The sequence below is a fragment of the Hypanus sabinus genome, chromosome 24, assembly GCF_030144855.1.
Source record: "Hypanus sabinus isolate sHypSab1 chromosome 24, sHypSab1.hap1, whole genome shotgun sequence".
NCBI lineage: Eukaryota > Metazoa > Chordata > Chondrichthyes > Myliobatiformes > Dasyatidae > Hypanus > Hypanus sabinus.
This window is the reverse complement of record NC_082729.1, coordinates 472053-499071: the sequence shown is the minus strand read 5'-3', so window position 1 is coordinate 499071 and position 27019 is coordinate 472053. Positions and strand designations below refer to the sequence as shown.

General features: G+C 43.2%; 1 protein-coding gene across 1 annotated transcript in view; it reads right to left on the bottom strand.

The window, feature by feature from the left end:
• The window catches only part of LOC132380381 (alpha-taxilin-like), a 66614-nt gene extending 49823 nt beyond the window's left edge, over positions 1–16791 (bottom strand). Inside the window, exons 1-2 of the mRNA XM_059949118.1 lie at positions 16658–16791; positions 3382–4018 (exon numbers count right to left, since the gene is read on the bottom strand). Coding sequence (XP_059805101.1) covers positions 3382–3994 — 613 coding nt within the window. The 5' untranslated portion in view covers positions 3995–4018; positions 16658–16791. The remainder of the gene's footprint in view (positions 1–3381; positions 4019–16657) is intronic.
• Positions 16792–27019: the final 10228 nt, after the last annotated feature.

The following is a 27019-nucleotide window of genomic DNA, read 5'->3' as shown; positions in this document are numbered from 1 at the left end:
TGACAGACCAAAATTTTTTTTTGGAGGGAGGTGTTATGTACCCGTGGGTATTTTGTCCCTGTCACGTGACCATAAAGTAATTGAGGCTATGCTGAGCATGATGTAACGGTCTCGTGATGGTGGAGTGACGTAATTTTCCTGCCAGTGAGAGGTCATGTGATAGTTTTTTCAACAGGGTATAAAAGGGGAACCCCCTCCCTGTGACACGGGGCAGTTCGTGGTTGAATTCGCCAGTGACTCCATTTTGCTGAGTATTTGATGTTATGACGCAGTTTTTGTTTTAAAGTGGAGTTTTACTTTCTGCCTTAAGTCTCAAAGGTTATTGCCGGCAGTTTTGCTACAATACTGCCAGCTAAAGTCCAGTCAGAGAGTGAAGAATTATCAAAGTTTGGAGAACCCGAAAGATCAAGGAAAGTTGGTACTGTTGGCGGTAAACGGGTCCGACCTTATTTGATCCTCATTTGAAAGGAATTAATAATCTGCACCCACATTAGTCCCTGCTGTAGGAGCAGAAAGGACTGGGGCAGTGAGTTATTCACCAAAAGGAGAAGGTCAGTGCCTTTAAGCCGTTTTATTTCCTTCAATCGTAAATCCCTTGGCAAAGCATACTTCGGCTGGGATCAGCAGTAACATCGCGAAAGAGGATTTTAATTTACTCCAAGCAAAGTCTCTCTTAACTGACTGTGTAAATCATTTTGGACTTTTTGCAATACTACTTTAAAGAACTGAGTTCGCATTTCTCGCTTTAAGAACTGTTTGAGCTGCCGTACTGCAGCCGACTTTCAGTTAAGTTAGTCATTTGTTTACTTTTGGGTTTTTTTTTCCCAACAGTGTTTAATAAATGTTTTATTTGTTATAAAAAAAAAACTGTCTCAATTTTATATTCATTGTTGCTGGATCATAACAGTATGGTCACACACTTTGGTAGAAGAAATAAAATGGTTGACTTTTCTAAATGGTGAAGAAATTCAAAAACTGAGGTGCTGAAGGTTTTGGGAGTCCTTGTGCAGAAATCCCTAAAGGTTATTTTGCAGGTCGAGTCAAATGCAGCGTTAGCATTCATTTCAACAGGACCAGAATATAAATGCAAGAATGTTGTGTTGAGACTTTATAAAGCACTGGAAAGACCTTACTTGGAGTACTATGATTAGTTTTGGGCCCCTTATCTAAAAAGGACGTTCTGAAACTGGAGGAGGTTCAAAGCAGGTTCACGAAAATGATTCCAGGCCCTAGTAAAAGGAAAAAGGAGTTGCAATGCCAGGAACAATAAGGTATTTATGGAGTATAAGAAATGCAAGAGAAGACTTAAGAAAGAAATCAGGAGGGCTAAAACAAGCTTGAGGTTGCCTAGCAGACAAGGTGAAGAAGAATCCTAATGGATTCTAGATATTTTAAGAGCAAAAGAATTGCAAAGGATAAAATTGGTCCTCTGGAAGATCAGAATGGTAATCTATGTGGAGTCAAAAGAGATGGGGGGAAATCTTAAATCTCCAGAAGAGAGTAAGCATTCGGCACGGACTAGAAGGACTGAGATGGCCTGTTTCCATGCTGTAATTGTTATATGGTTAAATGGATTTTATGCATCTGCATTTACTCAGGAGATGGGCACAGAATTTATAGAAGTGAGGCAAAGCAGCAGTGAGGTCGTGGACCCTGTACAGATTATAGAGGAGCAGGTGCTTGTAATCTTAAGGCAAAGTAGGGTGGACAAATCCCCAGAGCCTGACAAGGTGTTCCTTTGGACCTTGATTTAGGCAAGTGCAGAAATTACAGGGGTCCTAGCAGAAACAGTTAATTCATCCTTACAAAAGGTGAGGCACCAGAGGATTGGAGGAGAGTTAATGTTGTTCCACTGTTTAAAAAAGCTCCAAATTTCAACCATGAAATTATAGGCCAATGTGTCTGACATTGGTAGCGGGGAAGTTATTGGCATGTATTCCAAGGAACCAGATACATGAGTATTTGAATAGACAGAGAATGATTAAGGATAGTCAACATGACTTTGTGCAGGTTAGGTCATGTCTAACCAATCTTAAAAGAGTTTTTTGAGGGAGTTACCAGGAAAATTGATGAAGGCAATAAAGTAGATATTGTCTACATGGACTTTATCAAGGCACTTGAAAACATCCGGCATGGGAAATTGGTTAAGAAGATTCAGTTGCTCGTCATTCAAGATGAGGTTGTAAATTGGATTAGACATTGGCTTTGTGGGAAAGCCAGACAGCAGTTGGTTGCTTCACTGACTGGACTGTGACCAGCGGTTTGCCACAGGTATGCTGAGTCCATTGTTTTTTGTCATCTATATCAATGATCTAGATGATAACCTGGTTAATTGAATCAGCAAATTTGCGGATAACACTAAGTTTGGGGGCATAGTGGACAGCAAAGAAAGCTATCTTAGCTTGCAGAGGGACCTGGATCAGTTGGACAAATGGGCGAAGAAAATGGTAGATGAAACTTAATGCAGACAAGCAAGGTGTTGCACTTCGGTAGGACCAGCCAAGGTAGGTCTCACACAGTGAACATTAGTGCACCGAGGAGTACGGTAGATCAAAGGGATCTTGGAATACAGGTCCATAATACAAGCGTACATTGAAAGTGACATTATGGGTAGATAGGGTTGTAAAGTAAGCCTTTGGCACATTGGCTTTCATAAATCAATGTACAGAGTACAGGAGATGAGCTGTTATGTTGAAGTTGCGTAAGACATTGGTGAGGCCCAACTTGAAGTACTGTGTGCAGTTCTGATCACCTACCTATTGGAAAATTGTGAGTCAGGTTGAACAGAGACCAAGAAAATTTACAAGGATGTTGCCAAGTCTGGAGGACACAAGTTATAAGGAAAGATGGAATAGGTTGGGACTTTATTCATTGGAATGTAGAAAATTGAGAGGAGATTTGATAGAGGTATACAAAATTATGAGGAGCGTAGATAGGGCAAATGAAAGCAGGCTTTTTCCCACTGAGTCTGCATGGGACTATAACTAGATGTCATGGAATAAGAGTGGAAACTGAACATTTTGAGAGAACATGAGGAGAAACCTCTTTACTCAGAGGGCTGTGGGAGTGTAGAATGAGCTGCCAGCACAAGAGGTGCATGCAAGCTCGATTTCAACATTTAAAAGAAATTTGGATAGGTATATGGATGGTAGGGGTCTAGAGGGCTACAGTCCTGGTGCAGGTCAATAGGAGAAGGCAGTTTAAATGCTTTGGCACAGACTGGATGGGCCAAAGGGCCTGTTTCTCTGCTGTACATTTCCTTGTTTCTATGACTATCACTGTCAGCATTTCATTGATTTTTCTCTTAACTGAGAAAAAATAAACATGCAAATTTTAAACAAGAAAACTTGCATTACTTTAACTAGGAGAAATTAAGCTTACCCAATGCTTTGGTTTTCTTTTTTTCTGGAGCTTTTTTCAGGTCCTTGTTGTTCTGGACATCTCCATTCTCTTTGACACGAACCTCAGCCTTCACCACTTTCTCAATCTCTTCACTCATCTCCCCACACTCTATCTCCCGCACACCATTCCTGAGTGGCTCGCTGTTGGCACACTTTTCAAGCTCTTCCATTTCTGGTGATTCCTCAGACTGCACAGAAGAACTGTGGTCTGGCAGATTACAGCAGTAAGTGTTCAGAATGTCTTCTAGCTGTCGGCTAAGCTCATCTGAGACATCAGATGTCGAAGACTCAGGCTGGAGGCTGTTCAAGCTCTCTGCAGTTGACGTCCCTTGGACAATAAATGATTCCTCACCATCATTTCCTGCTGCTTGTTTCAGAACCTCTTCACAGACTTCGACATTATCATGGTTTTCAACAAGCCCATTCTGGCCACTAGATTTTTCAATTGTTTGACAAACTGTTTCCAGTCCAGCAGATTCAACCCTTAGATCATCTTCTCCTCCAAAAGGTTCTGCACCTGCGACTCCAACTAATTCAGCCTCAACACCATCAGCAGACGGGCTGAACTTACTCTCAGAATCTTGATTTTTCATGGTTATGTTTTATTTGATGGAAACCTGCAGAGAAACAATAGGAGTCATCTTAATTACTTTCATCTTCATTACTTTCTAAAATTAAAATTATAATCTACAAAATTCAAATAGCTACATAACCCAATTACTTGGAAACATATTTGGCAATATGATTAATTTGGATAACCCTGCTATTAATTTCTCAGTTACCTTGTATTAATGGTAAAATTTTCTGAAATACTATACACAAGATGTAACTGATTAATTCAGATTATGAATGGCTGCACAGCATCATAACAGAATAAATTGTAATTTATAACTTCCTACTTTGAAGATGTTCAAAATGAGTTTAAATTTTTAAAGACAGGTAAAGTGGAAGAGGCAGCAATAATGAATGAAATCTCTGAGAAAAGGCATGAAAAAAGCAAAAGACATGAACATAATAGTATCAAAAAGAAAGTGAAGAGGAGGATGGTGACTGGAGTGAGGGCAGGACCAATCAGGGATAATGTTGGAAACGTGTTCCTGATGTCATAGGAAGTACACCGGGTAACTGATTAATACTTTCATTCAATATTCACCAGGAAAAGGGACCCAGAAAAATGTAGAACACATTAATGTACTGAAGGATGTTGTCAGGAAAAGAAGCAGTGTTGTAGCTTTTGAAAAAGTTTAGAAATTATAATTTCCTGGGCCAGGCAGAATATGCCCTAAATTACTATATGAAGTGAGGGGAGATATCGCTGTGCCTTTAGCGATGACCTTTGCATCTTCACTGGCCACAAGAGTAATACCAGAGCATTGGAAGGCTGGAAATGTTATTCCTTAGTTCAAAAAGAGGAATACTGAGAATTATAGACCAATGAGTTTTACATCAGTGATGGGCAAACTAATGAGGACTCTTAGCAACAGGATTTGAGCACTTGGAGAAGTGTATTCTTATTACCGATCAGCATAACTTTATGAGGGGCAGGGCATGACTCACAGGCCTGATTTGTTTTTTGAGAATGTGACAAGGCACACTGATGAAGATTGAGCAATGGATACAGTGTACAAGGACTTACGTAACAATTTTGACAATGATCCCATTGAAGGCTCATCCAAAAAGACATGAGGCATAGGAGCCATGGAAACTTGGCAGCGTGAATTTGAAATTGCCTTGCACATAGGAGGTACAAGGTGGTAGTAAATGACACGTATGCTCCTTAGAGGTCAGTGACCGATGGTATTCCTCAGGGATCTGTTCAGAGATCCCAGCTCTTTGTGATTTTGGATAAGGAAGTGGAAGGGGTGAGCTAACAAGTTTGCAGTTGCCACGAAGGTTGGTGATATGGATAGTGTAGAAGGTTGTCATACGTTACAACAGGATGCAGAGCTAGGCTGAGAAGTTTAATCCAGCTAAATATGAAGTGATACACTTTGGAAGGTCAAACATGAAAGTAAGTACAAATTAAATCACAGTATTTTTAGCAGGGTGGTAGAACAGAGGGATCTTTTGGGGCGGGGGGAGGTGCTCCAAGTCCATAAAACCCTCAAGGTTGCTGCACACGTCAATAGGGTGGCTAAGGCAGATGGTTTGTTGTCCTTCATTAGTCTTGTGATTGAGTTCATGAGCTGTGAGATAGGTATATGGAGCTCTATAAAATTGTGGTACCATAGCATAGCAGTTAGTGCACTTTTACAGTGGCAACTGTAAGATCAGTATAAAATCCCTGCTGCTGTCTAAATGTTCTCCCCATGACAATAGACAATAGGTGCAGAAGTAGACCATTCGGCCCCTCAAGTCTGCACCGCCATTCTGAGATCATGGCTGATCATTCACTATCAATACCCAGTCCCTGCCTTGTCCCATTATCCCTCGATTCCCCTATCCATCAGATATCTAACTCCTTCTTGAAAGCATCCAGAGAATTGGCCTCCACCGTCATCCGAGGCAGTGCATTCCACACCTCCACAACTCTCTGGGAGAAGAAGCTCTTCCTCAACTCTGTTTTAAATAACTGACCTCTTATTCTCAATCCATGCCTTCTGGTACTGGACTCTCCCAACATCTGGAACATATTTTCTGCCTCAATCCTATCAAATCCTTTAATTATCTTAAACGTTTCAATCAGATCCCCTCTCAATCCCCTCAATTCCAGCGTGTACATGCCCAATCTCTCCAATCTCTCTGCGTAAGATAGCCCTGCCATCCCAGGAATCAACCTAGTGAATCTACGCTGCACTTCCTCAATTGCCAGAATGTCCTTCCTTAAACCTGGAGACCAAAACTGTACACAATATTCCAGGTGAGGTCTCACCAGGGCCCTGTACAAATGCAAAAGGACATCCTTGCTCTTGTACTCAACTCCCCTTGTAACAAAGGCCAACATTCCATTTGCCCTCTTCACTGCCTGTTGCACTTGCTCATTCACCTTCATTGACTGATGAACTAGGACTCCTAGGTCTCTTTGCATTTCTCCCTTACCTAACTCTACACCGTTCAGACAATACTCTGCCCTCTTGTTCCTGCTTCCAAAGTGGATAACTTCCCATTTATTCACATTGAATGACATCTGCCAAGTATCTGCCCACTCACTCAGCCTATCCAAGTCTCCCTGTATTCTCCTAAAGTCCTCTTCGCATGTCACACTGCCACCCAGTTTAGTATCGTCAGCAAACTTGCTGATATAGTTTTCAATGCCCTCATCTAAATCATTGACATAAATCGTAAAGAGCTGTGGTCCCAATACAGAGCCCTGTGGTACCCCACTAGTCACCTCCAGCCAGTCTGAGAAACACCCATTCACTGCTACCCTTTGCTTTCTATCTGCCAACCAGTTTTCTATCCATGTTGAAACCCTGCCCCCAATGCCATGAGCTCTGATTTTACTCACCAATCTCCTATGTGGCACCTTATCGAATGCCTTCTGAAAATCTAGGTATACAACATGCACTGGCTTACCCTCGATGTTACACCCTCAAAAAACTCCAACAGATTAGTCAAGCATGATTTGCCCTTGGTAAATCCATGCTGGCTTGGCCTAATCCTATTTCTGCCATCTAGATGTGCCACTATTTCGTCCTTAATAATGGACTCAAGCATCTTCCCCACGACTGACGTTAGGCTAACAGGGCGATAGTTCTCCGTTTTCTCCTTCCCTCCCTTCTTGAAAAGTGGGATAACATTAGCCACTCTCCAATCATCAAGAACTGATCCTGAATCTAAGGAACATTGGAAAATGATTACCGATGCATCCGCAATTTCCTGAGCCACCTCTTTTAGAACCCTCGGATGCAGACCATCTGGACCCGGGGATTTATTAGCCTTCAGTCCTACCAGTCTACTCATCACAGTTTCTTTCCTAATGTCAATCTGTCTCAATTCCTCTGATATCTTATGACCCTGGCCCATCCATACATCTGGGAGATTGCTTGTGTCCTCCCTGGTGAAGACAGATCTAAAGTACGCATTAAATTCTGTTGCCATTTCCCTGTTTCCCATAACAATTTCTCCCAATTCATCCTTCAAGGGGCCAACATTGTTCTTAACTATCTTCTTTCTCTTCACATAGCTAAAAAAGCTTTTGCTATCCCCTTTTATATTCCTGGCTAGACTGAGCTCATACCTGATTTTTTCTCTCCGTATTGCTTTTTTAGTTAAGATCTGCTGTTCCTTAAAACTTTCCCAATCATCTGTATTCCCACTCATCTTAGCCCTGTCATACTTCTTTTTCTTTAATGCTATACAATCTCTGACTTCCTTTGTCAACCACTGTGGCCCCTTCCCCCTCTTTGAATCCTTCCTTCTCATTGGAATGAACTGCTTTTGCATCTTTTGTATTATCCCCAAGAATATCTGCCACTGCTGATCCACTGTCTTTCCTGCCAGGGCATCCGCCCATTTAACTTTGGCCAGCTCTTCCCTCATGGCTCCGTAGTCTCCTTTATTTAATTGCAACACTGACACCTCTGATCTGCCCTTATCCCTCTCAAATTGTAGATAAAAACTTACCATGTTATGATCACTACTTCCTAATGGCTCCTTTACTTCAAGATCACTTCTCAATTCCTGTTCATTACACATCACCAAGTCCAAAATAGCCTCGTTCCTGGTTGGCTCAAGCACAAGCTGTTCCAAAAATATATCCCTTAGACACCACAAACTCCCTATCCTGGGGTCCAGCACCTACCTGATTCTCCCAGTTCACCTGCACGTTGAAATCTCCCATAACGACTACATTACCTTTAGCACATGCCAATGTTAACTCCCTAATCAACTTGTACCCAATATCCACGCTACTGTTTGGGGGCCTATACACAACACCCATTAGGGTCTTTTTACCCTTACTGTTCCTCAGCTCAATCCACACAGACTCTACTTCCCCTGTTCCCAAGTCACCTCTTGCCAAGGACTGAATCTCATCCTCACCAACAGGGCCACCCCACCCCCTCTTCCCATATTTCTGTCTCTACGATAGCACGTATACCCTGGTACACTCAATTCCCAGGCCTGATCCCCTTGCAGCCATGTCTCCGTTATCCCAACAATATCGTAGTTCCCCATTTCCATCTGAGCTTCAAGCTCATCTGTCTTATTTCTGTCATTTCTGACAGTGTGGGTTTCCTCACATATTCCAAAGACACACAGTTAGGGTTATAGTGTTGTGGCCATGCTATTTTGGTAATGGAAGTGTGGCAACACTTGCAGACTGCACACCACAAGCTTTGCTGATTTGACTTGACATAAGCGACCCATTTAACTGTATGCTTCAATGTATGTGACAAATAAAGCTAACCTTCATCTTTAAAATTCTAGTCGTGTTCTATTCATCTCATTATAAGAAGGATGTGGTAGAATTAGAGAGGATGCAGAGGAGATTTACAAGGATGCCTGCTGGATTAGAGAGCATGTATTATGTGGAAAGGTTGAGTGAGCCTGGGTTTTTCTCTTTGGAGCGAAGGAGGATGAGAGGCAACGATAGCGATGTATAAGATTATAAGATGCAGAAACAGAGTGGACAGTCAGTGCCCTTTTCACCTGGATAGCAATGGCCAATAAAAGTGTAAGTCAATTTAACATACAACACAACAGCTCAGGAAAGAGCCTTCACCCCACGATGTTGTGCCAACCTTTGACTTACTGCAAGACCAATCTAGCCCTTTCCTTCCACGTTGACCTCCATTTCCTGTCATCAATGTGCCCATCCAAGGGTTTCATGGATGCCCTAATGTCTCTGCCTCTACAACCACACTGTGCTGCCAGGAGTGATTGAGAGAAGTACAATATTGTATTAGAGGCTGGAGAAGGAACTAGAAAAGTCCTGATAAAAATACTTGCACCATGTTATCCACGGGTGCTTACCCTTTAACTATGTCTATTCCCATTATAATTTCCTGTGATTTTTTTTTCAATATTTTCCTCACAACATAGAAAGTTATTGAAAGGTATTCCAAGGGACCAGCTATGCGTATTTGGATAGACATGGACTAACAGACAGCATGGCTTTGTGCGTGGTAAGTCATGTCTAATTAATGTTACAGAGTCTTCAAGGAAGATACCAGGAAAGTAGATGAAGGCAAGACAGTGGATGCTGTCTACTTGGACTTTAGCCAGGCACTTGACAAGGTCCCAGACAGGAGGTTGGTCAAGAAAGTTCAGTCGCTCAGCATTCAAGATGAGGTTGGCTAAGACATTTGCTTTCTGGGAGAAGCCAGAGAGTGGGAGTAGATAGCTGCCTCCCTCATTGGAGAACCGTGACTAGTGGTGATCAGTGCTGGGTCCAGTGTTGTTTATCATATATATCACTGAGCTGGATGATAATGTAATAACTGAATCATCAAATTTGCAGATGACACCAAAATTCAGGGTGTAGTGAAGAGTGAGGAAGGCTATCATGGCTTGAAGAGGGAGATGGACCAGCTAGAAAAATAGGCTAAAAAAAATGGCAGATGGAATTTAATGCAGACAAGTATTAGGTTTTGCACTTCAATAGGACCAACCAGGGCAGGTCTTACACAGAGAATGGCCAGGCACTGAGGAATGTGATAGAACAAACAGATCTGAGAATACAGATCCATAATTCATTGAAAGTAGCATCACGGTTAGATCGGGTCATAAAGAAAGCTTTTGGAACATTGGCCTTCATCAATCGAAGTATAGAAGATGGATGTTCTGTTGGTTGTACAAGATATTAGTGAGGCCCAATTTGGAGTATTATGTGTAGTTTTGGTCACCTACATAACGGAAAGATGTAAACAAGGTTGAAAGACCACAGAGAAAATTTATAAGAATGTTGCAAGGACTGGAGGGCCGAAGCTATAAGGAAAGATTGAATAGGTTAGGATTTTATTCTTTGGAAAGTAGAAGATTGAGAGGAGATTTGATAGAGGTATACAAAATTATGATGGGTATAGATAGGGTAAATACAAGTAGGCCATTTTCCACTAAGGTTGGGTGGGACTACCACTACAGGTCATGGGTTAAGGGTGAAAAGCAAAAAGTTTAGGGGAACATGAGCGGAAACTTCTTCACTCAAGAGGGTGGTGAGAGTGTGGAACAAGCTGCCAGCTCAAGTGGTGCATGCAAGCTCAATTTCACACTTAAGATTAGTTTGAACATAGATAGTAGGGGATATGGAGGGTTAAAAAAACATAGAAAGAAACATAGAAAATAGGTGCAGGAGCAGGCCATTCGGCCCTTCAAGCCTGCACCGCCATTCAGTATGATCATGGCTGATTATCCAACTCAGAACCCTGTACCTGCTTTCGCTCCATACCCCTGATCCCTTTAGCCACAAGGGTCATATCTAACTCCCTCTTAAGTATAGCCAATGAACTGGCCTCAACTGTTTCCTGTGGCAGAGAATTCCACAGATTCATCACTCTCTGTGAAGAAGTTTTTCCTCATCTCAGTCCTAAAAGGCTTCCCCTTTATCCTTAAACTGTGACCCCTTGTTCTGGACTTCCCCAACATCGGGAACAATCTTCCTGCATCTAGCCTGTCCAATCCCTTTAGAATTTTATATGTTTCAATAAGATCCCCCCTCAATCTTCTAAATTCCAGTGAGTATAAGCCTAGTCGATCCAGTCTTTCTTCATATGAAAGTCCTGCCACGCCAGGAATCAATCTGGTGAACCTTCTTTGTACTCCCTCTATGGCAAAAATGTCTTTCCTCAGATTAGGGGACCAAAACTGCACACAATACTCCAGTTGTGGTCTCACCAAGGCCTTGTACAACTGCAATAGAACCTCCCTGCTCCTGAACTCGAATCCTCTTGCTATGAATGCCAAGATATCATTCGCTTTTTTCACCGCCTGCTGTACCTGCATGCCTACTTTCAATGACTGGTGTACAATGACACCCAGGTATCATTGCACCTCCCCTTTTCCTAATCAGCCACCATTCAGATAATAATCTGTCTTCCTGTTCTTGCCACCAAATGGATAACCTCACAGTTATCCACATTAACTTGCATCTGCCATGAATTTGCCCACTCACCTAACCTATCCAAGTCACCCTGCATCCTCTTAGCATCCTCCTCACAGCTAACACTGCCGCCCAGCTTCGTGTCATCCGCAAACTTGGAGATGCTGCATTTAATTCCCTCGTCTAAGTCGTTAATATATATTGTAAATAACTGGGGTCCCAGCACTGAGCCTTGCAGTACCCCACTAGTCACTGCCTGCCATTCTGAAAAGGTCCCATTTATTCCCACTCTTTGCTTCCTGTCTGCCAACCAATTCTCTAACCACATCAATACCATACCCCCAATACTGTGTGCTTTTAAGTTTGCACACTAATCTCCTGTGTGGGACCTTGTCAAAAGCCTTTTGAAAATCCAAATATACCACATCTACTGGTTCTCCCCTATCCACTCTAGTAGTTACATCCTCAAAAAATTCTATAAGATTCATCAGACGTGATTTTACTTTCATAAATCCATGCTGACTTTGTCCGATTATTTCACCTCTTTCCAAATGTGCTGTTATCACATCTTTGATAACTGGCTCTAGCATTTTCCCCACCACCAATGTCAGGCTAACCGGTCTATAATTCCCCAGTTTCTCTCTCGCTCCATTTTTAAAAAGTGGGATTACATTAGCCACCCTCCAATCCTCAGGAACTAATCCCAGTATCTAAAGAGTTTTGAAAAATTATCACTGGATGCATCCACTATTTCTTGGGTTACTTCCTTAAGCACTCTGGGATGCAGACCATCTGGCCCTGGGGTTATTGTCCTTGTGCAGGTAGATGGGGGTAGGAGTAAATAGTCTGAATGGTTCAGCATGGAGTAGATGGGCCAAAGGGCCTGCTTCTGTGCTGTACTTTTCAGAGACTGACTCATTTCTATACCAATTCAACAGAGCAATCCCACTCCCACACACACTTCTCCTCTGTATTCTGTTGTTCCTGCATTTTTAACACCTCCTCAACTGCTTATCTACACAAGGGATAATGTCCAGTTTAGGGACCAAACTAAGCCACATACCTTAGTGATGTAGAAGTTGCAGAATACAAGGTTATATGAAGATTGGTCAAATCAAATTCACAACTATACCATAGACAAGGAATATGTGGGCTTGTGTTGGAATTATATCCCAAAGGAACCAACCTGGTTTTCTATGATAAGAGGATTACATAATGATGACCTTTGGGCTATGTGGGAAGTATACAGAGATCCCTGTGCATGGAAGTCAGGCTGGCAAGTGCTGAGGACATAGACCATGTTGATGATACACCTCCCCCCCCCCCCCGCCACAGGTCAGTAGGTGTTGGAATTGGAGGTCAGTGCAGACAGGAGACACAAGGGTCAGATCCCCCTCATAGGTCAGTGAGTCTGAAGTTTGAAGACTGGACTTTGATGTCCCTTCATTAGCAGGTCCTGGGGTTGATACAGAAGATCAAAGTTGGTGAGGCTGGAACTTGAGACGCTGATAATGTATGTAAAGGGTTAAACATAGCAGGCTGCTTTTTCCTGCAAAAAAACTTGATGATCAACAGATGTGCTAATTTTGTTATTCAATGCTGAGCAATATCTCTTCTCGAAGTTAGCCAGTTAGTGTTTCAGGATGCTTGTCTCCTTGTGCAGTCACGCGCAGAGACAAGACCACTCCAGTCTGTTTTGTGTATGTGGCCACTATACAGTCGACCCTCCTTATCCATGAGTTCCGCATGCACGAATTCAACCAACCGTGAATCGAGAAAACCCAGAAGTGCTCTTCCAACACTTGTTGTTCGAGCATATACAGACTTTTTTTCTTGTCATTATTCCCTAAACAATGCAATATAACAACTATTTTACATAGTATTTACATTGTATTAGGTATTAAAGTAATCTAAAGATGATTTAAAGTATACGGGAGGATACACTTAGGTTATCGTGGATCGGGATCGAAAAGGAATCGGAAGATCTCTTACTAAGTCAGTCGGAACCGGTACATCCGGTATTACTTAGTGTCAGTTAGTCAAATGTTTGTCTTAGTATATAGTATATATTTTACCTTTCTGTGCATATAAAACACTTAAGAACGTATGTTTCAGCTCAGAACTCGGAAGTTCCCAAGTTCGAACCAGTGACAGATCGCTCCTGAGCGTGCTCTCCATTTGTGCTTGGTTGATGTGGAGGATCAAAAACCCAAAACCCAATAATTAAACCACTGCAGGGCAGGGCTTTTCTCACTTCATCCTTTAAAATTGTTCTGATCCTTGACCGACTGTAGCCTAACGCTTTTGCAATGACCAATAGCATTTCACCTCTTTCTGATCGCTTTACTATTTCCACTTTATTTTCAATCGTGATCACGATCATTTTCGTGAACAGAAACACTGCGGATTCAGAGCTCCGCCGCACTGAGACAGATTAAATAAAGTGGGCATGCTGTGTTAGGCACAAGAGGCACATTGCACTATGTTTCCACAAGACGTGAGCAAAATTGGGCCATTCAGCATTGAGTCTGCTGAACCTCTCTATCATGTCTGATCTATTACCCCTCTCAACCCCATTTTCCTGCCTACTCCCCAACTAATCAAGAACCTATCAACCACCACTTTAAATATGTTTACTTGGCCTCTAGAACCATCTGGGGTAATGAATTCCATAGATTCATCACCCTGTGCCGAAAGAAATCCCTCATCTCTGTTCTAAATGGACATTCCTCTATTCTGAGGCTGTGCTCTCTGGTCCTAGACTTCCCCACTGTAGGAAACATCTTCTCCACATCCACGCTACCTACGCCTTGCAATATTCAGTAGGATTCAATGAGATTCCCCCTTATTCTTCTAAACTCCAGTGAGCACAGGCTCAGAGCCATCCAACACCCTTCAAACATTAACCCTTTCCTTCTCATGAACCTCCTTTGGATCCTCTCCAATGCCAGCACACCTTTTCTTAGACAAGGGCACCAAAACTGCTCCCAATGCTCCAAGTACAGTGACGTTTCGATGTACATATGATAAATGGCCCTGAATTTGAAATCCAACTTCAATCTGAAATAATCTTTTGTGTTTTCTTTACTTCTCACTCACTCCCCATGCTTATCTCAGATAAGCTATTCTCTGCTTTTCCACCAGGACATCAGACTGCTTAATTCATGCTGCCACAACTGTATTTCTGTTATATTGACTAACTTGTTGTAAATAATATGATAATTTACTATAATTGCACATTCGAATAGAGATGTAAAGATTTTTATTCCTCATGATGTAAGTAATAAAGTCAATTCAATTTATGAGCAGTTTTAATATTATTTGCTAGTTCACCATTGTTTTATTTTATCCTTATTTAACCTAACTTTTTTCTATATTTTAAAATTTCCAAATCTCTGGCCTTTATTGAAGGAACACAGCTCACCTTTTTTTAAACTTACTTTGATAGGCAGGACTAAAGTCACTTTCTCTCCGGGCCTTCACCGCTCCAGGATATGGCTCAGGTGTAATTTAGCCTTGAATGTTTGTCACAAGATACAGCAGCTTGACATATACACCATTACAAGACACATAGACAGACCTCTTGTACAATAATCATGAACTTTTGATTTCATCTTGACCTTTGTGGCTCATGTCTACACACACAGCACAATCTTTGTAACTGTAACAACATTCTGCATTCTCGTGTTTTTCCTCTCACACAACCTCAATGTACTTCAGTTTGGAATGATCTGTACAGACAGCATGCAAAGCAAAGGTTGCCACTGTATCTCAATACATGGTGGTTGATTAGGGGTAGCCAACCTGACAGCCTGGAGCCCTGACCGACTGGTTCCCCAGTCCCATCCCTGGACAATGAATAGTTATAGATTTGCAGATGGTGTAGAAAAGGTGCCATCAAGAATTGCAGTGGGTTCTTGATCAGCAGGGTGGGGGAGGGGGTGAGGAATAGCAAATAGAATTTACTTCAAATAAACATTACCTTTTGAAACTTCAAATCAAGGAAGCACTTTTACATTGAACAAATTACCCTGGGTATTGTTGTACAGAGTAAAGATGCATAGTTCCCTTCAAGTGGAGACACAGGAAAACAGGGTCCTGAAAGGTATATTTTGGCAGCCGGCCTTTGTTAGTCTGAGCACTGAATATACAAGGTTGGGAGGTTAAGCTGTGATTACACAAGACGCCGATGAAGCCACCTTTGGAGTACTGTTTTGCTCACCCTGTTACAATTCCATGCCTGGAAAATGGGACAAGTCCTTTCCAACTCCCGCAACGACGATTCTACTAGGTTGTATTTTTTAACCTCATACAAGATTAATGATTGCAGGTAACAGGAAGAGGAAATCCTGTTTCACTCGGTTACCACCTGGAATATTTATACAGGGCTTCACGCGAAAAGATAAAACTGGCAGGACACTAGGCGAGGTAGAGAGAATAGACCGAGAGCTGATAAATACACAATTCCTTAATACGGCTGAAACCCCGGAACAACAACGGTTCAGGCCTGAGGCTCGAGTGCACTAGGGCACAGAGGACACCCAGCTCAGCCGGCGTCTCCGCCTCCCCCTAGGCCGCACTGTGACGGCAGTGCAGCCAATACCGAGCAACAACGCAGAGGCCCCAGGCCCGGCCCGCCGCTCCTTCGCTGCCCACAACCTTGGGCTCTCTCCCCCCAGGGGCCATCGCTTAACAGTACCTTGGACCCACTCACCCACTCCTGGAGCCGGGAGCCGGACCGATTTGTTCCACACCCCACTCCCCGGTCCCAGCCCCGGAGTCCGGACCGATCGGTCCCCCAGTCCCAACACGGACTCCCGGAGTCTAGACTCCGGACTGACCGGTCCCCCGACCCCTGGAGCCTGGACTCCGGGCTGACCGGTCCCCCGACCCCTGGAGCCTGGACTCCGGGCTGACCGGTCCCCCGACCCCTGGAGCCTGGACTCCGGGCTGACCGGTCCCCCGACCCCTGGAGCCTGGACTCCGGGCTGACCGGTCCCCCGACCCCTGGAGCCTGGACTCCGGGCTGACCGGTCCCCCGACCCCTGGAGCCTGGACTCCGGGCTGACCGATTCCCCGACCCCTGGAGCCTGGACTCCGGGCTGACCGATTCCCCGACCCCTGGAGCCTGGACTCCGGGCTGACCGATTCCCCGACCCCTGGAGCCTGGACTCCGGGCTGACCGATTCCCCGACCCCTGGAGCCTGGACTCCGGGCTGACCGATTCCCCGACCCCTGGAGCCTGGACTCCGGGCTGACCGATTCCCCGACCCACCTGAGCCGAAGCCGAGTATTTTGACTCCGCAGCGGAATTCCCACACCGTTGGGGCGAGGAGGATATACGTCATTGCGTATAATCCTTTTATCAACCAATCAGAGTCCACCGCGCAGCCGTTTCACAACTGTTCCACACGGCGGCCACGTCCGCTAGGGTCAGGGGTGAAAGGTCGGGGGCGGATGCAGTGGCATTGGTCCTTGGGATTCGTTCTTTTTTGGGCGGGGTGTGTGTCCACCGGGCAAGGCTCCTGGAAGTCGGACTGTTTAATCGCTGTCCCCACGCACTGACACACACTTATTTGACAAATAAAATTAAGCCCTTGTTTAATTTCACATGTTCTGCCAATGGTGTCGCCTGTTAAATCTTCTATACGGTGTTGTGCTGGGGCAATGGCATCAACATGGGAGATGCCAACATGCACAATAAACTGATGAGAAAGGCTGGCTCTCGTATAGGAGTCAAACTGGACACACTGGAGGCTGAGGTAGAACAAAGGACTCTATGGAAAATCCTGGCAATTCTGGGCAATGTTTCTCATTTCTGCATGCCACCTTGGCTGAACAGAGGAGCACTTTCAGTAACAGACTAAGACAACTATGCTGCTCCAAAGAGTGCTATATGAGTTCATTCTTACCCTCAGCCATTAGGCTCTATAATGAGTCAACCTACAGTCAGGAAGTGATGGGCCCCTCCCATTGGCCTGTTTGTGGTTACTTTTTAAAATTCTTTCTTACTTTTATAATATTTATACACCTGTGCACTCGTAATGCTACTGTGACATTGTATTTCCCTTTGGGATCAATAAAGTATCTATCTATTTGTGTAAATTGGACTGACTTTGATAAGGTTGGCCATGCTAAAGATGTCCCACTTTCTTCCCCCACATCTCCACAGTTTTTGCAATGCAGAAATGAAACAAACTCCTGATATTTTCAATGACTTGGTCTTCTTTTGTATTGAAAAATTGAACAAAGTAATGATCCTTAGTTTTAAAGATAAGATAATGTACATTAAAGCATACAGTGAAATGCACCATTATGTCTACAAACAACACAGTCCAAGGATATGCTGGGAGCCCACCAGTGTCACCGTACTTCTGACACCACTGTAGCATGTCCCTAATTTACCCGTATGAATGTCCTTGTAATGTGGGAGGAAATCGGAGGAAAACCAATGTCATGGGGAGAACGTACAGAGGCGAGAATTGAACCCAGGTCTCTGGCACTGTTATAGCAATACACTTTGAACTCTGAACACCAATCACAATGCGTGCCACCTAATTTGTTAACAGTTTGGTTAGCTTCCACAAAAAAAAAACAGAATCAATAGTAGTAATAAAATCATTCCCTTTGAGAGAGTTCCTGTCCCGTTATTCCATCTCCAGCAACCACATCCCCTCTCCCAGCCACTTCCTTACCTTCAGAGAATGTTGTGAGGAGTTATTTGTAGAAATAGTTGTAATGCTGAATCTGACATGTAACAAAAAAATTGGAAAAGCATGTAACAATCTAATGAAGTAATTATGGAAGAATTTGCTCCACATATAGGCCATAGTATTAATTAAATGGTGAGAGAGAAGCAGTATTGATGTTTGAATTTTCTTGATATATAGACTGTTTTATTAATTAAATGGTGAGAGAGAGAGTTTGAAGATGTTTGAAGACACCTGAGTATATTGTATACAGGTCACTGAAGGACAAAGTGCACTTCCAGCAAGCAATTAGGGCAAATTGTGAGTCAGCCTTCACAGCAAGAGGTAAGGTTGCATGAGAAATTGTGTACTGTCACAACAGATCAACACCAGATGCCATTTCCTTGGCTCTTCACTCAACCTTGGAACATCCGGAAAATGAAGAGGCATACGTCAGGATGCTCTTTATTGACTACAGCTCTGCCTTCAACACTATCATCCCCTTAAGACTAATCATTAACTCCAAAACCTTGACTTCAATACTTCCCTATGCAACTGAATCCTCAATTTCCTCACTTGCATATCCCAGTAGGTCCAGACTGGCAACAACATCTCCTTTACAATCTCCATCAGCACAGGTGCACCATAAGACTGTGTGCTTAGCTCCAGCTCTACTCACTTTACACTTATGACTGTGAGACTAAGTACAGCTCCAATGTCGTATTTAAGTTTGCCATTGACACAACTGTCTTTGGCCAAATCAAATGTGGTGATGAATCAGCATACAGGAGGGAGATTGAAAATCTGGCCGAGTGACACATCAACAACAACCTCTACTCAATGTCAGTGTGGTGAACTACATATACCTATCTGGACACCGCCTCCCCCCCCCCCCCCACCACCCCGGCTGACTGCTCCTGTGGCTCCTCCCACAGACCTCGGTATAAAGGCAATTGGAGCCACAGACCCTTCCTCAGTCTCCAGGATGTTGTGTGATGGTCACTTGCTGCTTGTGCTTTCTTCCAGCCAATAAAAGCCTACCTTAACCCACGTCTCAGAGTTATTGATGGTGCATCAGTCAGCAAGGCCAAGAAGCAGATTAACTACAAGAGGAGGAAACTGAAGGTCTATGAGCCAGTCCTTGTCAGAAGATTAGAGGTGGAAAGAGTCAGTAGTGTTAAATTCCTCGGTATTACCATTTCAGAGGATCTGTCCTGCGCACCAGAGAAGTACCATTACAAAGGCATAGCAGTGCCTCTAATTTCTTAGAAGTTTACAAAGACCTGGCGTGACATCTAAAACTTTGACAATCTTTTACAGATATGCAGTGGGGAGTATACTAACTGATTGCATCATGGCCTGCTATGGAACACCAATGCCCTTGAATGGAAAAGCCTGCAAAAATTGGTGGATACAGCCCAGGCCATCATTGGTAAATCCCTCCCCACCATTGAGCACATCTGCACAAAACGCTGTCACAAGGAAGCAGCATCCATCATCAAGGACCCTCACCGCCCAGATCATACCCTCGTTTCACTGCTGCCATCAGGAAGAAATTACAGGAGCCACAGGACTCGCACCACCAGGTTCAGGAACAGTTAGTACCCCTCAACCATCAGACTTTTGAACTAGAGAGGATAACTTTGGTCACCTCGACCTATGGACTCACTTTGAAGGACTCTACGACTCATGCTCTCAATATCTATTATTTATTTATTATTATTATACAATGTCACACAGGGGTCAGTATCAGGACCACTACTTTTCACGTTATTTGTTGATGATTTGGATGACAGAATTGATGGTTTTGTGGCCAAGATTGCAGATGATACAAAGATAGGTAGAGGGGTAAGTGGTGTTGAGGAAGCAGCAAGTCTGCAGAAGAACTTACACCAATTGGGAGAATGGGCAAGAAGGAGCAAATGGAATAGAGTGTAGGGTCATGCACTTTGGTAGAAGGAATAAAGATATAGACTATTTTTTAAATTGGGAGTAAATTCAAACGTTAGTAAATTTGCTGACAACACAAAGATTGGGGGTGTTGTGGATAGTGTGGAGGGCTGTCAGAAGTTACAGCAGGACATTGATAGAATGCAAAACTAGGTTGAGAAGTGGCAGATGGAGTTCAACCCAGAAAAGTGTGAGGTGGTTCATTTTGATAGGTCAAATATGATGGCAGAATACAGTACTAATGGTAAGACTCTCAGCAGTATGGAGGATCAGAGGGATCTTGGGGCCCGGGTCCATTGGACACTCAAAGCTGCTGTGTAGATTGACTCTGTGGTTAAGAAGGCGTGTGGTGCATTGGCCTTTATCAATTGTGGGATTGAGTTTAGGAGTCAAGGAGTAATGTTACAGTTATATAGGACCCTGCTCAGACCCCACTTGGAGTATTGTGCTCAGTTCTGGTCGCCTCACAATAGGAAGGATGTGGAAGCCATAGAAAGGTTGCAGAGGAGATTTACAAGGATGTTGTCTGGTTGGGGAGCATGCCTTATGACAATAGGCTGAGTGAAAAAACTCGTCCTTTTTTCCTTGGAATGATGGAGGATGAGAGGTGACCTGATAGAGGTGTATAAGATGATAAGAGGCATTAATTGTGTGGATAGTCAGAGGTTTTTTCCAGGGCTGAAATGGTGCCACAAGAGGACACAGGTTTAAGGTGCTTGGAAGTAAGTACAGAGGAGATGTCAGGGGCAAGTTTTTTACGCAGAGTGGTGAGTGCATGGAATGGGCTGCCAGCGATGGTGGTGGAGGCGGATTCAATAGAGTCTTTTAAGAGATTCCTGGACAGTTACATGGAGCTCAGAAAAATAGAGGGCTATTGGTAACCTTAGGTAATTTCTAAGGTAAGGACATGTTCAGCTCAGCTTTGTGGGCTGAAGGGCCTGTATTGTGCTGTAGGTTTTTGATGTTTCTAGGTGCTGAGGGACTTTGGGAGCGCTTGTACAGGATTCCCTGAAAGTTAATTTTCAGGTTGAATCAGTGGTGAGGAAGGCAAATGCAATGTTAGCATTCATTTGGAGAGGAGCGGATTAGGATATAAAAGCAAGGATGTAATACTGAGGCTTGATAAGGCACTGGTCAGACCGCACTATGAGCAGTGTGAGCAGTTTTGAGCTCCTTACCTAAGAAAAGACATGCTGGCATTGGAGAGGGTCCAGAGGAGGGTCTAGAGAATGAATCCACCAATGAAAAGGGTAATATTTGAGGAGTGTTTGATGGCTCTGTGCCTGTACTCACTGGAGAATAGAAGAATAAAGTGGAATCTCATTGAAACTTGAAAATTGAAAGACATGGATAAAGTGGATGTGGAGAGGGTATTTTCTATAGTGGGGGAATCTAAGACCAGAGGGCACAGAATAGAGGGACATCAGAACAGAGATGAGAAGGAATTTCTTTAGCCTTATGGCAGTGAATCTGTGGAATTCATTGCCACAGACAGTTGTGGAGACCAAGTCATTGAATATATTTAAAATGGAGGTTGATAGGTTCTTGATTTGTCAGAGCATCTAAGGGTTTGGGGAGAAGGCAGGAGAATGGGGTTGAGAGGGAAAATAAATCATCCATAATGAAATGATGGCGCAAGCTTAATGGGCCGAATGGCTTAATTCTGTTCTGATGTCATAAGGTCTTAGGTCAATAATTGTATGAAAATGTGCAGGATATGTTTCATAAAGGTGCAGAGGACACTAAAATAAGTATTTTTTGTCAAGTGAAGGTGGTTATCAAAAATTATCAGGGATCTTAATTAGCTGGGTAAGTGAACTAAGGATTGGCAAATGGAGTTTAATTCAAATAAGTACAAGCTGTTGAAGTTTGGAAAGTCAAATCAAAGTAGAACTTTCACAGTGAACAGCAGGACCCTGGGGAGTGGTTGTACAACAGAGATCTTGGGGTTCAGTTCCAAAAGAATCAGGAGCAGGAGTTGGTCATCTGATCCGCCAAGCCTGCGCCACAATTCAACAAGATCATAAGAAATAGGAGCAGAATTAGGCCATTTGGCCCATTAACTCTACTCCACCATTTCATCATGGCTGATTCCATTTTCCCTCTCAGCTGATAGGACAGTAGCCTCAGCTCTATTACCTACCTGCCTTTTTCCCCTAGCTCTAATACCCTGACTAGGCAGGAGTTATTATCTAACTGTACAAAGTACACGCTTCTCTGAAAATGGAGTCACAGACAGTCAATGATGAAGAAGGCTTTTGATACACTGGTCATCTTCAGTTGGGGGATTGAGTTGAGAAGTGAGGATGTTATGTTGCATTGGAGAGGTAGTACTTGAACTGTTGTGTTCAATGTTGGTTCCCCCACTGTAGGAAAAACTGAAGAGAAAGCAGAAAAGATGTATAAGGACATTGACAGATCTTGAGGGGCTTGGTTATGCAGAGAGGTTGGATTGACCAAGATTATTTCTGTTTGGAGGGGTGTGCAGATAAAGTGATGTACTGGCTCTTTTCCCCAGAGTTATGAAAACAAAAAATGGAGGCCGTAAGTTTAAGCTGAAAGAGGAAAGATTTATCAGGATCTGAAGGTACAACACAGAGCACAGTACATATATGGAATAAGCTACCAGAGGAAATGATCAAGGCAGCTACAGTAACATTTAGAAACAAAGCATTTGGACATGTGAATGAATTACAAGGCAAATGGGATTTGTTTAGATGGGGCATTTGGGTTGCCATGGACCAATGAATGTGAAGAAGTAGAAGGATATTCTCTCTCTCTCCCTCCCTCTTTCCCTCTTCCTTCCTCCCCCCTCTCTCTCTCTCCTCCCTCCCTCTCTCTCACTTTCTCTCCCTCCTTCCCCCTCTGTCTTTCTCTCTCTCTCCCTCTCCAGATCATGACCTGTCTTTGGGAGCTTTGCCATTGATTATTTGGTGGATAGTGAACACTGTTGCTTCCTGCTGAGACAAGTGGGGGGAGGGGTAATGCTTTGCTGCTGCATGTGTGTTGGAGGGGGAGGGGGCTTTGGGGTTCTATTTTTTCTGTTATTCATTGTTTGGGGTTCCCTTCTGTTTCATGGATACCTGTGAAGAGTAAGAATTTCAGGTTGTATAATGTATACATTCTCTGATATTAAATTGAATCATTGAACAAATTTTATTGGTTCAGCACAACATTTTGGACTGAAGGGCTTGTTCCTGTGCTGTATGACTGACTATAACAATTTATTTTCCAGAGTCATTTAAACTTTAACAAACAATTAAAGGGTTGGGCAGTATCTTGAGTCATTGTCAGAAAACAAAGAAAGTGACTCTTTGACACACTCTGTTCCAGCGACGATTAGGCACTTTTGTTCAGTAACCATCATTATTTACTAGCCACAACACACACAAAATGCTGGTGGAATGCAGCAGACCAGGCAGCATCTATAGGGAGAAGCGCTGTCAATGTTTCGGGCCGAAACCCTTCATTTACTAGCCCCTGGTTTGTAGCTTTCTCTGCTTCGGTGATTCACAAGCTCATTTAGATACTTAAATGTGGTGAGAATATTTTCCTCAAGCAGAGGCAATGTATTCTTTCCTTTATCTGACACTGAGACAAAGGTGCTGGCCTGTCACTGTCTCATTAGGCTCTCTATCTCCTTCTTGTATTCCGACACACCGTTATTTGAGATGTGGCCCACTCCAGTGGTATCATCTGCAAACGTGTAGCAGAATCTGGTCACCGGTAGCAAAGGGGAGAGTGTCATGGTCAATCAATAACAATAACAATCACAGCACGGAAACAGGCCATCTCGGCCCTCCTAGAAAACAACAATCAAAATCAATGGTCCTGATTGTTAATTCCCTATCTTGCTCCTAATTTCTTTTGATTATGCCTTGATACCAAGTGTTAATGTCCCATTTACTGCTAATTCTCTTTGATGATGGCACACCTGGTTTCTATCAAGACCTGCAGCATAGGGACCCTGGCATTACAACCACTCATTGTTCATTGGTCTTTTTCCTGTGAGTAACTACGTTCCTCAACCACTTAGGACCGTTTGTTCTAAGTTTAGCTCCAGTTCCAAGGTTGACCTATGAGACTCTGTTTCTCTGAGTCAAGGCTCTGTGTCAAGATACCATATCAGGACTCCGTGTCAAGATCCCTCCTGCTTGCTATTCGGCGTTTACGTCCGAGTTAACATCTAAACTCAGTCTCCGTGCCTGTGCCCTGCATTTAGGTTTGATTCCTTCGCTGTTTGTAACAGAGAGCTGAGAGAGCCTTTTGGGGTGCCAGGGTTGACAATAATCATGGTAGGAATGTTAACCACCAGTCTGGTGGTTAGGAAGTCAAGGATCCATTTCTGAAGGGAATGTCCCCAGTGGGAGGATGAATTCCAATTCCACACTCCCCATGATCTCCTATCCCTTCCCCACCCTTGTTCCCATATCTCTAGCATTTTCCCCCTGTCTATAGGACTACTCATTACCCTGTTATCATTAGATTCTATCATCTGTAGCCCTTTGACTTTACCAATCACCTCCCATCCCATCTGCTCATCAATCCAACTTTCCAGCCATCCCCCTCACCACTTTATATTGGCTTTCTCCCTTTTACACCATGAGTCTTAATATTCAAAGTTAAAAGTAAATTTATTATCAATGTACATAAATGTGACTATATACAACCCCAAAATTCATTTTCTTGGGGACACATTCAGTAAATCAATAATTATAACAGATGTCATGCCAAACCTCAGCAAACTTCTAAGGAAGTAGAGGCATTGTGGTACTTTCTTCATAATTGCACTTAATGTGATGGCCCAAGACAGGCCATCTGAAATAATAACATAGAGGAATTTAAAGTTGCTGACACACTCTACCTCTGATCCCCAGTGAAGAGAAGCCCATGTTCCTTTGGTTTGGTCTTGCCAATATTGAGTAAGAGGATGGTTTTGTGGCACCACTCAGCCAGATTTTTAATCTCCATTCTATATAATGATTTGTCTTCAGCTTTGACTCAGCCTACAACAGTGGTGTTGTTAACAAGCTTGAATATGGCATTGGAGCTGTGCTTAGCCACACAGTCATAAGTATGAAGTGAGTAGAGCAGAGGATTAAGCTCATAGGCTTGTAATGCACTTGTGCTGATGGAGACTGTGGAAATGTAGTTTCTCAATCCAAAATGTCAGCACCCTCTAAGCCTCCAAGGTGGTGTCTGAGTCATTGAGCTTCTTGTTCCTCTAGCAGCTTTTTTTTTTCAACCAAGTCATGCTCTACTTCCTTGATTACGGTCTCAATAAAATAATCTTCTGTATTGTCTTTCTTACCAAGCATTGTGGGCATTCTATTGTTGGTGTTGAAATATGTGGCAACACTTCGAGTCATAGAAAAGTACAGCACGGAAACAGACCCTTCAGTCCATCTAGTCCATGGCAAACATTTAAACTTCCTACTCCGATCGACCTGCACCAGGACCATAACCCTGCATACCTCTGCCATCCACGTACCTAACCAAACATCTCTTAAATGTGTAATTCAAGCTCCCTTAGACCATTTGTGCTGGCAGCTTGTTTCCACTGTGTGACCCTCTGAGTGAAGAAGTTACCCCTCATGTTTCCCTTAAACATTTCACTTTTACCCCTTAACCCTTGACCTCCGGCTGTTACCCCTTCCAAGCTCAGTGGAAAAATCCTATTGCATTTACCCTATCTGTACCCCTCATAAGTTTGTATACCTCTATCAAATCTCTTCTCAATCTACATTCCTAGCAACAAAGTCCTAACTTATTCAATCTTTCCTTACAACTCAGGTTTTCCAGATCCGGCAACATCCTTGTAAATTTTCTCTGTGCTCTTTCAACCTTATTTACATCTTTCGTGTAGATAGGTGACCAAAAATGCATACAATACTCCAAATTAGGCCTCACCAACTTCTTATACAACTTCAACATAACATTCCAACTTATGTACTCTGATTTATGAAGGCATATGTGCTAAAAGTTTTCTTTATGACCCAATCTACCTGTGACACCACTTTCAATGAATTATGGATTATTCCCAAATCCCTTTGTTCTATAGCATTCCTCAGTGCCCTATCATTCACAGTGTAAGACCTACCCTGGTTGGTCCTACTTAAGTGTAAGACCACCATCATCCCTTCAAAACTAGTCAGTGAGCTCCAAGACATGGGCCTCAGTCACTCCTTGTGCAGTTGGATCCTGGATTTCCCCACTTGCAGACCCCATACAGTTTGAATTAGTAAAAATATCTCCTCCACAATCTCCATCAGTACAGGTGCACACAGCAATGTGTGCTTAACCCCTGCTCTACTCACTTTACACCAATGTGTGGCTAAGTACAGTTCCAAAACCATATCCAAGTTTGCTGATGACACCACTGTTGTGGGCTGTATCAAAGGTGGTGATGAATCAATACAAGAGGAAGATTGAAAATCTGACTGGATGATGTCATAACAGCAACCTCTCACTCAATGTCAGCAAGCCAAGGAATTGATTGTAGACTTCAGGAGAAGGAAACCAGAGGTCTATGAGCCAGTTGTCATTGGAGGATCAGAGATGGAAAAAGTCAATAACTTTAAATTCCTGGATGTCACTATCTCAGATGACCTGTCCTGGACCTGTCATATAAATATAATTGCAAAGAAAGCATGACAGTACCTCTTCTTCTTCAGGAGTATGCAGAGATTTGTCATGTCATCAAAAATTTTGACAAACTTCTACAAATGTGTGGGGGAAAGTGTATTGACTGGCTACATTATGGCCTGATATGGGAACACCAATGCCTTTGAATGGAAAATCCTACAAAAGGTAGTGGATTCAGCCCAGTTCATCAAGGGTAAAGCCTTTCCAGCCATTGAGCACCTCTACATGAAAGGTTGCCGTGGAAATGCAGCATCCATCATCAAAGATGCTCACGACCCAAGCCTTGCTTTCTTCTTGCTGCTGCCATCAGGTAGAACATACAAGAGTTACTACCCCTCAGCTATCAGCTTCTT